Source organism: Ictalurus punctatus, chromosome 1 (assembly GCF_001660625.3).
Source record: "Ictalurus punctatus breed USDA103 chromosome 1, Coco_2.0, whole genome shotgun sequence".
NCBI classification, from domain to species: domain Eukaryota; kingdom Metazoa; phylum Chordata; class Actinopteri; order Siluriformes; family Ictaluridae; genus Ictalurus; species Ictalurus punctatus.
In genome coordinates this window covers 14,766,914-14,779,979 of record NC_030416.2, presented here as the reverse complement: position 1 = coordinate 14,779,979, position 13,066 = coordinate 14,766,914, and the positions used below count along the sequence as shown (strand labels likewise).

At 40.9% G+C, this 13,066-nt stretch overlaps 1 protein-coding gene across 3 annotated transcripts; it reads left to right on the top strand.

Moving 5' to 3' along the window:
* Positions 1 to 1,330: 1,330 nt before the first annotated feature.
* LOC108263367 (uncharacterized) lies at positions 1,331 to 11,970 on the top strand. Of its 3 annotated transcripts, none has more exons than XM_017464082.3 (11): positions 1,331 to 1,457; positions 2,126 to 2,234; positions 6,845 to 6,961; positions 7,377 to 7,452; positions 7,599 to 7,770; positions 8,699 to 8,807; positions 9,416 to 9,532; positions 9,948 to 10,023; positions 10,170 to 10,347; positions 10,687 to 10,771; positions 11,645 to 11,970. In XM_017464082.3, exons 1-10 carry the CDS (start codon positions 1,431 to 1,433, stop codon positions 10,741 to 10,743), a joined length of 1,038 nt encoding a protein of 345 aa, XP_017319571.1. In that variant the 5' UTR covers positions 1,331 to 1,430; the 3' UTR covers positions 10,744 to 10,771; positions 11,645 to 11,970. The 3 variants fall into 3 exon arrangements, with proteins under 3 accessions (XP_017319571.1, XP_017319588.1, XP_053538215.1); XM_017464099.3 differs by lacking the exon at positions 1,331 to 1,457 and adding an exon at positions 1,681 to 1,766 and having other exon boundaries at positions 11,645 to 11,958; XM_053682240.1 differs by lacking the exons at positions 1,331 to 1,457; positions 2,126 to 2,234 and adding an exon at positions 6,160 to 6,248 and having other exon boundaries at positions 11,645 to 11,958.
* Positions 11,971 to 13,066: the final 1,096 nt, after the last annotated feature.

The following is a 13,066-nucleotide window of genomic DNA, read 5'->3' as shown; positions in this document are numbered from 1 at the left end:
TTATTGAACTATTCTACACAGAAATATAGAAGCCCGTTTCCGTCACAGTTGAGTAAAAAAAAATATTACACCGTACGTCATAATAACGAGAACCTTTCTCATAATAATGACTTAACATCTCGTAATGATGAGAAACTTTCTCGTATTAATGACTTAACATCTCGTAATGAGAAACTTTCCCGTAATAATGACTTCACATATGATTTTTAAGTCGGTTGTTGTTGTTGTTGTTTATTTGGACGGTTTCTGAAATCTGTACTTTGCGTTTTACAACTGAAACGCCGCCTTAATGTTTCTGTTTAATATGTTATAATAGCCTGTGCCTCCGTCTACCCGTGTCACTGTAGTCCCAGAATGCTAAATGCTCGTGACGTTCACATGCGCACGCAGTAGTTTACGTCACTGGAGGTGGGAACTGGGAAGTGGGAAGTGGGAATGTCTGCTTACGGTAACATCGCTTTTGACAAGTTAAGAAGTGCTAGGGGTTGCGTCCGAAATTGCGTATTTACCCAACAAGCCAAGGAACAATATTCTGAATGTTTTACAGTTGATTTAAGGCCTCTAGTTCAAACACTCAATGAGTTTAATTGAGTTAGAATATTACATACATTTACACTACTATACCGTATTTATTTTAAAACATATAGTATGTACATTCCACAAACAGAGCCTTGTGTCATGAAAGGGATATTTTTTCACATTTCACATTTGGTGTGATGTCATAATGACAAATTGTTCAATTGTTTAATTGAGTTATAGGGATAATAAAATTGCTATGAAAAAATTCTCAATTTTTAATATTCAGCTTTGTGCAGTGTAATAAAAACCTATTCATGCTTTTCCAAGTTGGTTTGGCTTGAGGATTCATTTTCACGAATGTCAAATATAAAAATAACTTTACTGCACTGTGACATAAAGGTGGTGGAGTAAGACATTTATCTCGTTTTAGTCTCCCAACATTTCTTTAGAAAATGAAAATGCTTTAGACAGAATGTGCATGGACCATGTAACAGCACAGCACATGTTCAGTTTAGATAGTGACTTGTTACACACAGTAAAATATTTGTATTTATTGAAGGAATGTATGTAACCGGTATGGAGGTAGACAGTGGCCTGTGCTCATGTTTATTTATAACTTATACATAATTTGTCATTATAAAGCTTTAATCTATAGACAGTGTTACACAGGACCATAATTATTTAGTCAACACGCAGCACTGAGTGTTCGGAATCTTAACGTCTCAAAAAAGGTTGCCATTTTATTTTGAAATTAGAATTAGAATTAGAATTGGAATAGTGTGTGTATGTCATTGTGACACCATGAGAGCTGCTCAAATATGAAACATTAAACTTTGACATGCAGTCAATACTTGTCAATACTGTTGCTGTGCAACAGACATGTTTTTAACAAGAACACACTTTCAAAGAAAATGACTTCTAGCTTGAAGACAGCGAAGGTAAAGTTTTACATTTTGACTTTTAAATACAACAGTGTTGAGCAAATGTTTCCAAACCTGACATAGGGTTACCATGCCTGTTGTGCTTTATTAAAAAATATAATGCTGCAATTTGTCCCATATTTTTGTACACAGGTACAGGTCTTAATGTGAGATGGGTTATCTGTACGTAACAATGAATCCTGATAGGAAAAAAATAGCCATAAAATAATCAGGCTTTAGGCCAGTGGTCACCAACACTGTTCCTGGAGATCTACCTTCCTGAAGACTTTAGCTTTAAACATAATTGTGCCCACCTGACCATTTAAGGTATCATAACTGATCACTTTATTAAAATAGTTAGACAAACACCAGAACAAAGTACTGTCAAGAAATCATATTCTTATCTAGAGGTATTTTGGTGTGGTCTTTAGAACATGTAAAGACTAGAAACCAAAGTTTGAATATAATTAAACTAAAAAGGACCCCCTGTGACTGCCTGGTACATGAAACTTTTGCCAAATATTAGTTAAGTGCACGTTTTTACATATCTATTTCTAAAATAATGGGTACCCCAGGTGGTCCAGGGGCTGTAAACAACCACTTATACAGCCACATTACCTTGTGTTGATTAAACTGATCAAATTAAGCAGGATGAATAATGCTTCTTGTGTTTTCTTCCCTCACAGACAGATCCGTGCTTACCGCCACCTCTGGTGAAAGCTACCGCATGCCACTGTCCACAGGCATCCAGTCTTCAGGATGCTCCTTCTACAGCTTCCACAAAAGCTCTATCTGGTGTGTAAATACTAATTTTAACAGAAAAGCTGGTATTTAACACTATCAAAACTGTTAATCTGACCTGTCAATGAAAAACATTTTAACAGAAATTCCATCAGGCACCTATTAGATAAAGTCACAGGACATGTTGGACTCATTACAAATGTTGTTGAATTAATCTAATTTTGATTAGAAAATGTCTGGGTTACGCATGTAACCCTGTTCTATGAGAAGGGAACGAGACATTGCGTTTAGCATCACACTATGGGAGCGTCTCTCATGCGCGACCAGCATCTGAAGCTTGTGTAAAATCCTGCCTATTTATAGGCCTGCCATGATCAGGTGACGTGGCAATTAAGCACGTCACGTGATATAAATATGGCACCTGTGAACTGCGCCATCAGCCTCTATTATCTGAAGCAAAGAGGCAATTCACAGGCCTGCCCTGGTATGAAAAAGCTACGCAACATCTCATTCCCTTCTCAGGGAACAGGGTTACATGCGTAACCCAGACGTTCCCTTTCAAAGGGAACTTCGACGTTGCGTGTAGCATAACACTATGGGAATGAGAATACTCACTCTGTCATACCAAGGGTATGGCCTATTCCAAAAGACCCAAGCCCGAGGGTCACTGAAAACACTCGAACCCGGGGTGGAATGAATATCCAGGCTGTAATAACGAATGAACGTGTGTGGTGTAGACCACCCTGCAGCGGCACATACATCCTGTAAGGATACCCCTTTGGACAAAGCCTTCGCGGAGGCTACTGCCCTAGTGGAATGAGCCTTCATGCCCAGAGCCGTAGTGAGACTGCACGCCTCATAAGCAATAGAGATTGCTTCCACTATCCAATTAGAGATGCGCTGCTTTGACACAGCATCACCTCTACTGTTGCCGCCAAAGCAGACCAGCAGCTGCTCTGACTTACACCACAGGCCGGAGCGGTGAATGTAAATACAGAGAGCCCTTACTGGACACAGCAGGTGCATTCTCTCTTGTTCTGGTGTGGGGAATGGAGGAGGGCAGAAGGCCTGCAACACCACAGGATGGGCAGCCGATGTAGGCACTTTAGGAATATAATACGGCATAGGATACAGGAAGGCCTTGGCTAATCCAGGAGCAAAGTCAAAGCAGGAGGGGCAACAGAGAGAGCCTGTAGATCTCCTGCTTGAGAGATGTCAGGGCCAGCATAAGAGCTACCTTTAGAGTCAGAAGCTTCTCAGAGGCTGACTCTAAAGGCTCAAATGGTGCCCCTGACAGACCTTCCAGGACCACAGAAAGGTCCCAGGAAGGTATGCGCGGCCTGCAGATGGGCCTCAGCCTCCTGACACCACGCATGAACTTCGAAGTTAAAGGATGTTGCCCCACAGAGGTTCCATCAACAGGGGCATGGCTGGCCGAAATGGTGGCCACGTAAACCCTGATTGTAGAAGGAGCCCACCCTGCTGAGAAACGTTCTTGTAAGAACTCCAGGACTGTAGCCATTGCGCAGTTCACAGGGTCTACAGTGGATCCCTGCGGATGGGAGTCTCCCAAGGAGTGCCATCTAGCAGGGATATTATCTCTGAGAACCATATTCGAGCTGGCCAATAAGGTGCTACTAACAGCAGACATAGACTGTCTTGGAGAACTCTCGCTAGAACTTGTGGGAGCAGAGCCATCCGGGGAAAAGCCTAGAGTGTGACCCAAGGCTAGAAACCGGGGACACTCAAATTCTCAGAGCACGTAGACATCGCTTCGTGACACTGATTACTCTCAGAGGTTTTGTCCTTGGACGAAACCCCCAACTTATCAGCCCCAACTGAATGGTCTCCTGTGCAATAGGCCCATAAGCTCCAATTGTCTCCCAAGATCCAGCTTTATCTTGCTCAATGTTGCTAGGATTGACCATACACAAGTTGGGGATAGAAATGCCCTCGTCGTAGTAGAATCCTTATAAACCCTATAAAAGTTGTCCACTGCACTGGGGAAAGCATACTTTTCTGAGGTTCAACCTGAGCCACAAGCTCTTCATGTGGGCAAGAACAACATCTCGATGTTGAACCGCCAGTTTCCTGGATTGTGTAGAATTAACCTTGTCCAGGTAGTTTAGCACAATGGAGCCAGAGTGACATCCATGCACTTTGTGAAGGTGTGAGGGGAAAAAGCTAGCGATATTTCTATGTAGAGATATGCACCTTTTAGATCTATTGTCACAAACCAGTCCTTAAACTGAATCTGTGGAACGACAAGTTTGGGCGTCAACATCTTGAACCTGTATGTCTGAAGAGTACAGTTCAGATGACGTAGATCTAAAATTGGCCGCATACTCCTTTATTTTTTGCGGACCAGGAAATAACCGCTGTAAAAACCTCCCTCCCTCAGGGAATGGGGTACATATTCTATGGCCCCTTTGTCCAAGAGGGATCTTACTTCCAGTGCTAATGTTGGGCTCTGGTCTGTGCTGACTACTGTGATGAGCACACCTCTGAACCGGGGGGTGTCGAGCTCTAAACTGGACCTGGTAACCCTTTTCTACAGTAGACAGAACCCATGGAGACACATTTGGCAATAGTTTCCATGCTGCCAGACGGTCTTTTAGTGATGTGAACTATTCCACATTCTATTGGAGGGAAAGCATCAGATTTTCATTGCTCTGTGACAGCCTTGGCTAGGGGAGGCCCTACAGTAGCACTAAGGGCTAACTGCCCTAACAACCTCATGTCCCCTGATATGTCCCTCCATGGCCCCTCAGGACCACTCTTCTTTGCCTGTTTGGCCTTTATGACCATTCTCAGATAAGGCCAAGTAGCAGGCCGCGACTGTGGCCACCCGGTTCCCCTGGCTGTCTGCGGGGGTTGGCAGGCTGCCATACTCTCCTTCTGTGTCTCCCTCGCACTAGTGCTGGCCCAGGCTCCAAACTTGGATGCCCGGGTGAACTCGACGCAACAGGAAAGGAACTGGCTGAATGCCGCCATAAGTTGAGCTCACGCAGCAGGTCTGCTTGGTAGACCTGCAACACTGTCATTGTCTGCAGTGACCCACAAGCAAGATTACTACTGCATAGGCCTTGCCCACCAATGCCACGCTGGCCTTACATGGTGGCTTGGATGGCAAAGCCGGCCCCCTAATTACCTGCCATCGATGGAGAGCGGTAGCTCACAAGCGCCTCCTCCACCTTCAGCATACAGTAGCTAAATAGCCATGCCGTTCATTCCCCACAATGGCCGAATAATACAACATTGTGGGGTTATAAATATGGCTTATGCATGGTTTTCCTCCAGAAGCCTGATATTTTGTCATGTACTTCTGGAAGAAAGTTTTCTGCAGTGTGAGGGATTTACTTTCACTGGGGAGAAAAAGGCTTACCCGGCCTTAGTAATCACTTCAAGCAGCTCTTTATATGCTGCTCTCAGTTTTTAGCACGTCCTTCTGGCTCCTCTGAGTCAGAGAAGAATTATTACAATTATTTTTGTGTGTGTGTTTTTTCTTCTCTTTTTTCCTTTTTGGCTTTCCATAGCGGATGGAGGAGTCGCGACGCGAGCTCCAAAATCCAGCAGAGAGCCGGACCTGGAAGACAGAGCAAGAGATAGAGCAGCGCTTGTCTCTGGTTCTTCTTCTTGAGCCATAAGAGATCCCCCGGACCAGAGACGGCTAGCTGCCACGGCAGTGGACAGCCCAGATCCACGAGGCTCTGAAACCCAACTTGCTTTGGCTTCCGAGAAGAGTGGGAGTCACGAGCTGAGCTGCCTGATGATGGCATTACCATGCGCAGCCTCTTGAGGCTGCCATCGCATGCTCCACCCCTAAACACTTCACCCAGAAAGTGTGCACTATTCCCGTGATGAAACGGGAGCAAGCCGTAACACACTTCCTGAATTCTCTCACTCATTTTTTTTTCTCTTGCTCATTCCTTTTTTTTTCTTCTCTTTTTTTTAAAGGGATAGAAAAGTCCAGAGATTTTGAGAAAAGATAGAGAGGAAATGAAGCACCTTTTCTTTCTTTACACAAACAACCGCTGAAGATAATAAGGCTGATGGTGCGTTTCACAGGTGCCATATTTATATCACGCGACGCACTTAATTGCCACGTCACCTGATCACGGCAGGCCTATAAATAGGCATGAATTTACACAAGCTTCAGATGCCGGTTGCGTGCGAGAGGCGCTCCCATAGTGTTATGCTAAACGCAACGTCGAAGTTCCCTTTGAAAGGGAACAATGCAGAAAATAAACACAAGTCACTTTAAGAGAGATGTTAGGTTGTTGTGAATAATAATGAATGATACAGACATCTGGTATAATTCTCTGATATTGCAATAAAGAAATTTACTGATCCTTTATTAGTGTGCTGATTAATTGGGAAGAAGTTTCCAGTCTTGGCTGTGTTTAGACTGTTTAAATTGTCTTAAAGTATTAAATATATTTGAACGAAATCAAAATTAATTCAATTGTTTGCTTATTTTGTCATTCAGGGCACGTTAATCAAAGTTTATCATGCTGAACTTAGGTTCAGGGCTAAACAACACAATGTGTGCAATTACCTTGTTAAAATCTCTGAGTAACGAATAGTAAAGAGAAATGGAATAGCAATCAGAAGAAATATAAAAAAAAATCTTGCCTGATGTGTATTTTTCTGTGGTTATACAGGAAAAAGAATGACACTCGTAGAGCAGCTTAAAGTACAGAAGAACACTTCTGGGAATGCTCAGGTGGAGCACCTCCACAAGCTCCGGGCTCCTACTCCACCCACTGTCCCCAGAAGAGGTACCTCTCACACCACTGCTCATTTTACACAGGTTATCATCCAATAAACATACTGAAGCAATTGCAGTCAGCATCTAAACTAATTTCTGAAGCAATACAGCATTGTTAAAATAAACTACAGTGCCTTGCATAAGCATTCACCCCCTTTTCCATGTTTTTTACTTGAATATTATGGAATATGTTTTATGTTCATTACATATAATCCCACTTAGGTCCATTTTCATTCCAGGTTGTAACACTATAAAATGTAGAAACTTTCAAATGGGCCAAATACTTATGCAAGACACTGTCAGCTGGCTAGCTATTAAATGTATATGGCACTACAAGTGCTGAAACTTTGTTCTGTTGGACAGTCTAATCACATTTATTGTGTTTCTAATACATGATATGTGTTGATTTGGTTGTTTACTTGAAGGACGAAGGCTGCTGCCAGCCCAGCAGGAGAGTCTAGAGAGTATAGCGGCTCATCAGCCCGACATCAACACATCATGGTAACTATTAAAAAACAAACACTAACTGAGTCATCTTTAAGTTTTCATTATTAATTTATCTGTAGTCAACCTTGCGTTATTGTTTGTATACTTTATGCCCAGATGAACCTGATTTCTCTAACTCTTACTCTCTCTGATTGCTATAGCGGGACTCGGTGGGTGACTGAGTATGTAGAAAACTTTGGTTTGCCACAACCTGTCCGCGTACCTCCGGTGAAAACTGCAAACTGGAAGGCCTCGATCTTTTATAGCACACATAACCATCATTCTGCAGACAAGTGTCACCACACCGAATACCAGGCCCTCAACAGTCCTGAGGTAGTATAAAACTCTGTACTAATTATGAAAGGGCAGTTACTCCAACCGCTGTGTTTAGTGCCAACTCTCTCTGTTCTTACCACAACTATCCTACCATTATTTTTTTTCTTCCAAATGAAACTGTGCAGAATATTGGGTCCCATAAAGAGAGCCAAATAGATTAATTACCTCTCTCTATATATGTATGAAATTGTAGTTTAAATACTTGTAGTCATTTTTCATCACTCTGTACCTTAAATCTCTTTTGAACAGATCCGCACCGCACATTTCAACCTTACTCTGTACAGAGTCTGTAAAGTTTTACATTTTGACTTTTAAATACAACAATGTTTAGCAAATGTTTCATAACTGGTCACTTTACTAAAATAGTCAGACAAAAACCAGAACAAAGTACTGTCAGGAAATCATATTCTTATTTAGAGGGATTTTAATGTGGTTTTTAGAACATGTAAAGACTAGAAACCATAGTTTGAATATAATTAAATATGACAGTTTGTGTATAATCAAATGTAAAAGCAGTGCAGATTGCAGTAGCAGAATTTAGCCACTATACAGTAGAAGATAGAACTGTAGACTATGGAGATATAATCTAGATATGTATGAACTCTTCATGATTACAACTTCTTTGTGATCTTCTGACATTAATTACATTAGTTATCTAGTTTATGTTGTAAATTGCAGTGTCTGTTTTTTTTTTTGTTTTTTGTTTTTTAACTAAAAAGGACCTCCTGTGACTGCCTGGGACATAAAACCTTTGCCAAATATTAGTAAAGTGCACTTTTTTACTTATCTATTTCTAAAATAATGGGTACCCCAGGTGGTCCAGGGGCTGTAAACAACCACTTATACAGCCACATTACCTTGTGTTGATTAAACTGACCAAATTAAGCAGGATGAATAATGCTTCTTGTGTTTTCATCCCTCACAGACAGATCAGTGCTTACCGCCACCTCTGGTGAAAGCTACCGCATGCCACTGTCCACAGGCATCCAGTCTTCAGGATGCTCCTTCTACAGCTTCCACAAAAGCTCTACCTGGTGTGTAAATACTAATTTTAACAGAAAAGCTGGTATTTAACACTATCAAAACTGTTACTTTGACCTGTCAATTAAAAACATTTTAACAGAAACTCCATCAGGTACCTATTAGACAAAGTCACAAGACATGTTGGACTCATTACAAATGTTGATGAATTAATCTAATTTTGATTAGAAAACAATGCAGATAATAAACACGAGTCACTTTAAGAGAGATGTTAGGTTGTTGTGAATAATAATGAACCATACAGACATCTGCTATAATTCTCTGACACTACAATAAGGAAATTTACTGATCCTTTATTAGTGTGCTGATTAATTGGGAAGAAGTTTCCAGTCTTGGCTGTGTTTAGACTGTTTAAATAGTCTTAAAGTCTTAAATATATTTGAACGAAATCAAAATTAATGTAATTGTTTGCTTATTTTGTCATTCAGTGGATGTTTATCAAAGTTTATCATGCTGAACTCAGGTTCAGGGCTAAACAACACAATGTGTGCAATTCCCTTGTTAAAATCTCTGAGTAACGAATAGTAAAGAGAAATGGAATAGCAGTCAGAAGGAATATAAAAAAATCTTGCCTGGTGTGTATTTTCCTGTGGTTTTACAGAAAAAAGAATGACACTCGTAGAGCAGCTTAAAGTACAGAAGAACACTTCTGGGAATGCTCAGGTGGAGCACCTCCACAAGCTCCGGGCTCCTACTCCACCCACTGTCCCCAGAAGAGGTACCTCTCACACCACTGCTCATTTTACACAGGTTATCATCCAATAAACATACTGAAGCAATTGCAGTCAGCATCTAAACTAATTTCTGAAGCAATACAGCATTGTTAAAATAAACTACAGTGCCTTGCATAAGCATTCACCCCCTTTTCCATGTTTTTTACTTGAATATTATGGAATATGTTTTATGTTCATTACATATAATCCCACTTAGGTCCATTTTCATTCCAGGTTGTAACACTGTAAAATGTAGAAACTTTCAAATGGGCCAAATACTTATGCAAGACACTGTCAGCTGGCTAGCTAATAAATGTATATGGCACTACAAGTGCTGAAACTTTGTTCTGTTGGACAGTCTAATCACATTTATTGTGTTTTTAATACATACTATGTGTTGATTTGGTTGTTTTCTTGAAGGACGAAGGCTGCTGCCAGCCCAGCAGGAGAGTCTAGAGAGTATAGCGGCTCATCAGCCCGACATCAACACATCATGGTAACTATTAAAAAACAAACACTAACTGAGTCATCTTTAAGTTGTCACTATCAATTTATCTGTAGTCAACCTTGGGTTATTGTTTGTATACTTTATGCCCAGATGAACCTGATTTCTCTAACTCTTACTCTCTCTGATTGCTATAGCGGGACTCGGTGGGTGACTGAGTATGTGGAAAACTTTGGTTTGTCGCAACCTGTCCATTTACCTTGTGCTTCGAAAAAATCTGCACGCCGTTTGGTCTCGACCTTTCGGAGAATACCTAACCCTCATTTTGCAGACAAGTATCAACGCTCTGAATACCAGGCCATCTATGGTCCTGAGGTAGTATAAAATTCTGTACTAATTATAAAAGGGCAGTGACAGTAGTACAATTTCCAGACTCCCTTACATTTACAGAATTTGGAACTTAGCCAGTTTTTCTACAACTAGTACTTAGTCCAGCCCTTGTGTCTTGTGCTGACTCTCTCTGTTCTTACCATAACTATCCTTTTTGTTCTTTTTTCTGGCAAATGAAACATATTGGGTATTGGGTATTGCAGGATATTGGGTCTCATGAACAGAGCCAAATGTATTAATTACTTTCTCTATTTTATAAAATCGTAGTTTAAATACTTGTAGTCATTCTTTCATCACTCTGTAACATAAATCTCTTTTCAACAGATTCGCACTGCACAATTCAACCTTACTCGGTACCGACAGCTCCATGGAACAGCTTAAAAAGGCATTTTATCAGATACCTTATCAGGTATTTTACCCTTATACTTTAAGACAGCTTTCTTTATTTGTTTCTGGTAGCATCTATCTAGTGCTCTATCACTACACAAATTACAAAGCACAGCATAATATACACAAACAGTTAGCATCTCACCATATTTACAGTTTGATCACTGATTATTGGAACTTAAAAACCTTGAGTTATTTTTTTTTATACCTTCTCCCCGGATGAAGGATGTAAAATATTTATACACAGCATATCATAGAGAAACATCTGCTTGAATGCTTGAACTTCTGCTTGATTGTTCTACTTCCTCTCCACAGCAGGTCTCCGGGCGGCGAATGTAAAAATTTGATTGCTAATTTTTTCGATACACTGCATATAAAAAAAAAGTCTACTCCCCTATCTTAAAATTGCACACACACAAAAAAAGACACAAAGAGTAATTCATGAAGCTTGTTTGGGACCGCATGCTGCATTTGACTCTCCTAGGAAGTGGTCACTGGATATTGTGGCTATGTTAACACTTAGCGGTCGGCTCTCCCGCCTGTGGGAGAAAATAGAATGTTCGCACTTCTGCTTCAAAATCTCCGCAGGTTTTTAAACTGACATCCCCAAAACCTTGAACAGTCTACTTTCCAAATGTAAATAGATCGAAACTACACATATTTTTAGAGCTTTGTGAGGAGAATAAAATGAACAGCATGCACGTTTCTGTCTCTGAGTCAGAAAACAGCTCTCGATGTCCCACCCATTAGCAAAGAGAGCTATTCATATGATAAAATTATGGTAATTGTGATAACATTATGGTAATATATTGTGTGCTCTCTCTCTCTCTCTCTCTCTCTCTCTCTCTCTCTCTCTTTCTCTCTCTCTGTCTCTCCCCCTGTTTCGCTCTCACAGGTTGCTCCACCATAAAACGACGTGCTGACGTGGTGCATGGGGATTGGAGAGAAGAAGATTGTGCGTCTTTTAAAAAGGAGGAAGAACGTTATGTCGGCAGGAATACGGACATGTGATGTGTCTGTGATTGCGCTGGTACGATTGAGTAGCGAATGTTTCCTTGGTGTTTGAGTGAAATCGCTTGCTTGTTGCTAGTGTACGCCCTATTTGTAAATAGATCTTCTATTGTAAATATTTCTTCTCTAACTATCACGAAAGCTGTAGGGGTTGGGTGCCGTTTATTTTTTTACTTTCTTTCTTACAATCATTAAATTTGTAAGATATCGAAGACTTGAAAGACACGTGTGTCAACCTCATTATTTCTCATTATTTTCTTATGATTTTTGTTTATACTTTTTATGTTACGCCTCGACCCTAGACCGGGGTTGTAACATAAATTGAGGACTCATCCGAACCTGTAAAAAAATCATCTGTGAAACCCTTCTTATGGCTGTACGTAGGGTAAATTGTTTCAGTATAGACTTTGCTTTAAGAAAGAGGTTAAAAATCTGCTACAACAGGAACTAATTTGACTACAGATTTTGCCTGAGATGTCTGTCGTGATTTATATGGAAGGGTGACCTGTTGCATAGATTAGATCTGATGAAAAGCCTCCTCCCCCTCCTCAAATGTCACCTGGAATTCCTAGGTTTCTGCTATTGCGCTGTTGCACCACACAGTAGCTCCTTGATGGTAACACAGTTTGACCCATTATTGGCATTGAGAATGAAAGAGTTGGAATTGGAAGTTAAACGGGAGGAAAGTGAGACAAAAAGACTTCGGTTAAGGGAGTTGGAATTGGAGCAGGAACGGCTTCGAAAAGCTCACAGTCGGCCTCAGCCGGCTGAGGGCTTATCGGATAGTTCCAAAGCATCTCCTTCATTCACTTAATCACCTGCGGGTCCCGTGCCTGTCTCTTCCAGTCCTGTTGTTTCACAGGCAGTAAACTTGAAAGTATTTGATGTCACTAAGCACATTAATCTGGTACCTGCGTTTAGAAAAGCGGAGATAGATGGCTATTTTACAGCTTTTGAATGTGCGGCAGCTACAGTGCAGTGGCCAAAAGAGATGTGGGCTCTTCAGTTGCAATGTAAGTTAGTTGGCAAAGCACAGGAAGTTTGTTCTACGTTGCCGGTGGAACAGAGCCTAATGTATGATGTGGTGAAGCAGACTGTTGTCTGTGCTTATGAGTGCCTGAAGCATATAGACAAAAATTCAGGGCCCACAGGAAATAAGACAACCACACTTTTGTGGAATTTGACAGAGAGAAACAAACTCTCTTTGATAAATAGTGTGCTGCTAATAAGGACAACAACTTTTGAAAGAGCCGGTGTTATTAGAAGATTTTAAGAACTGTGTTCCAGAAAATCTAGTCATTCATTT

Excerpts from the sequence above, each read along its gene's own strand:
- LOC108263367 (XM_017464082.3), top strand. The coding sequence starts at position 1,431 with ATGACTTCTAGCTTGAAGACAGCGAAG. Across the intron at positions 1,458-2,125 it reads CTAGCTTGAAGACAGCGAAG|ACAGATCCGTGCTTACCGCC; the intron begins GTAAAGTTTTAC and ends CTTCCCTCACAG. Across the intron at positions 7,771-8,698 it reads AGGCCCTCAACAGTCCTGAG|ACAGATCAGTGCTTACCGCC; the intron begins GTAGTATAAAAC and ends CATCCCTCACAG.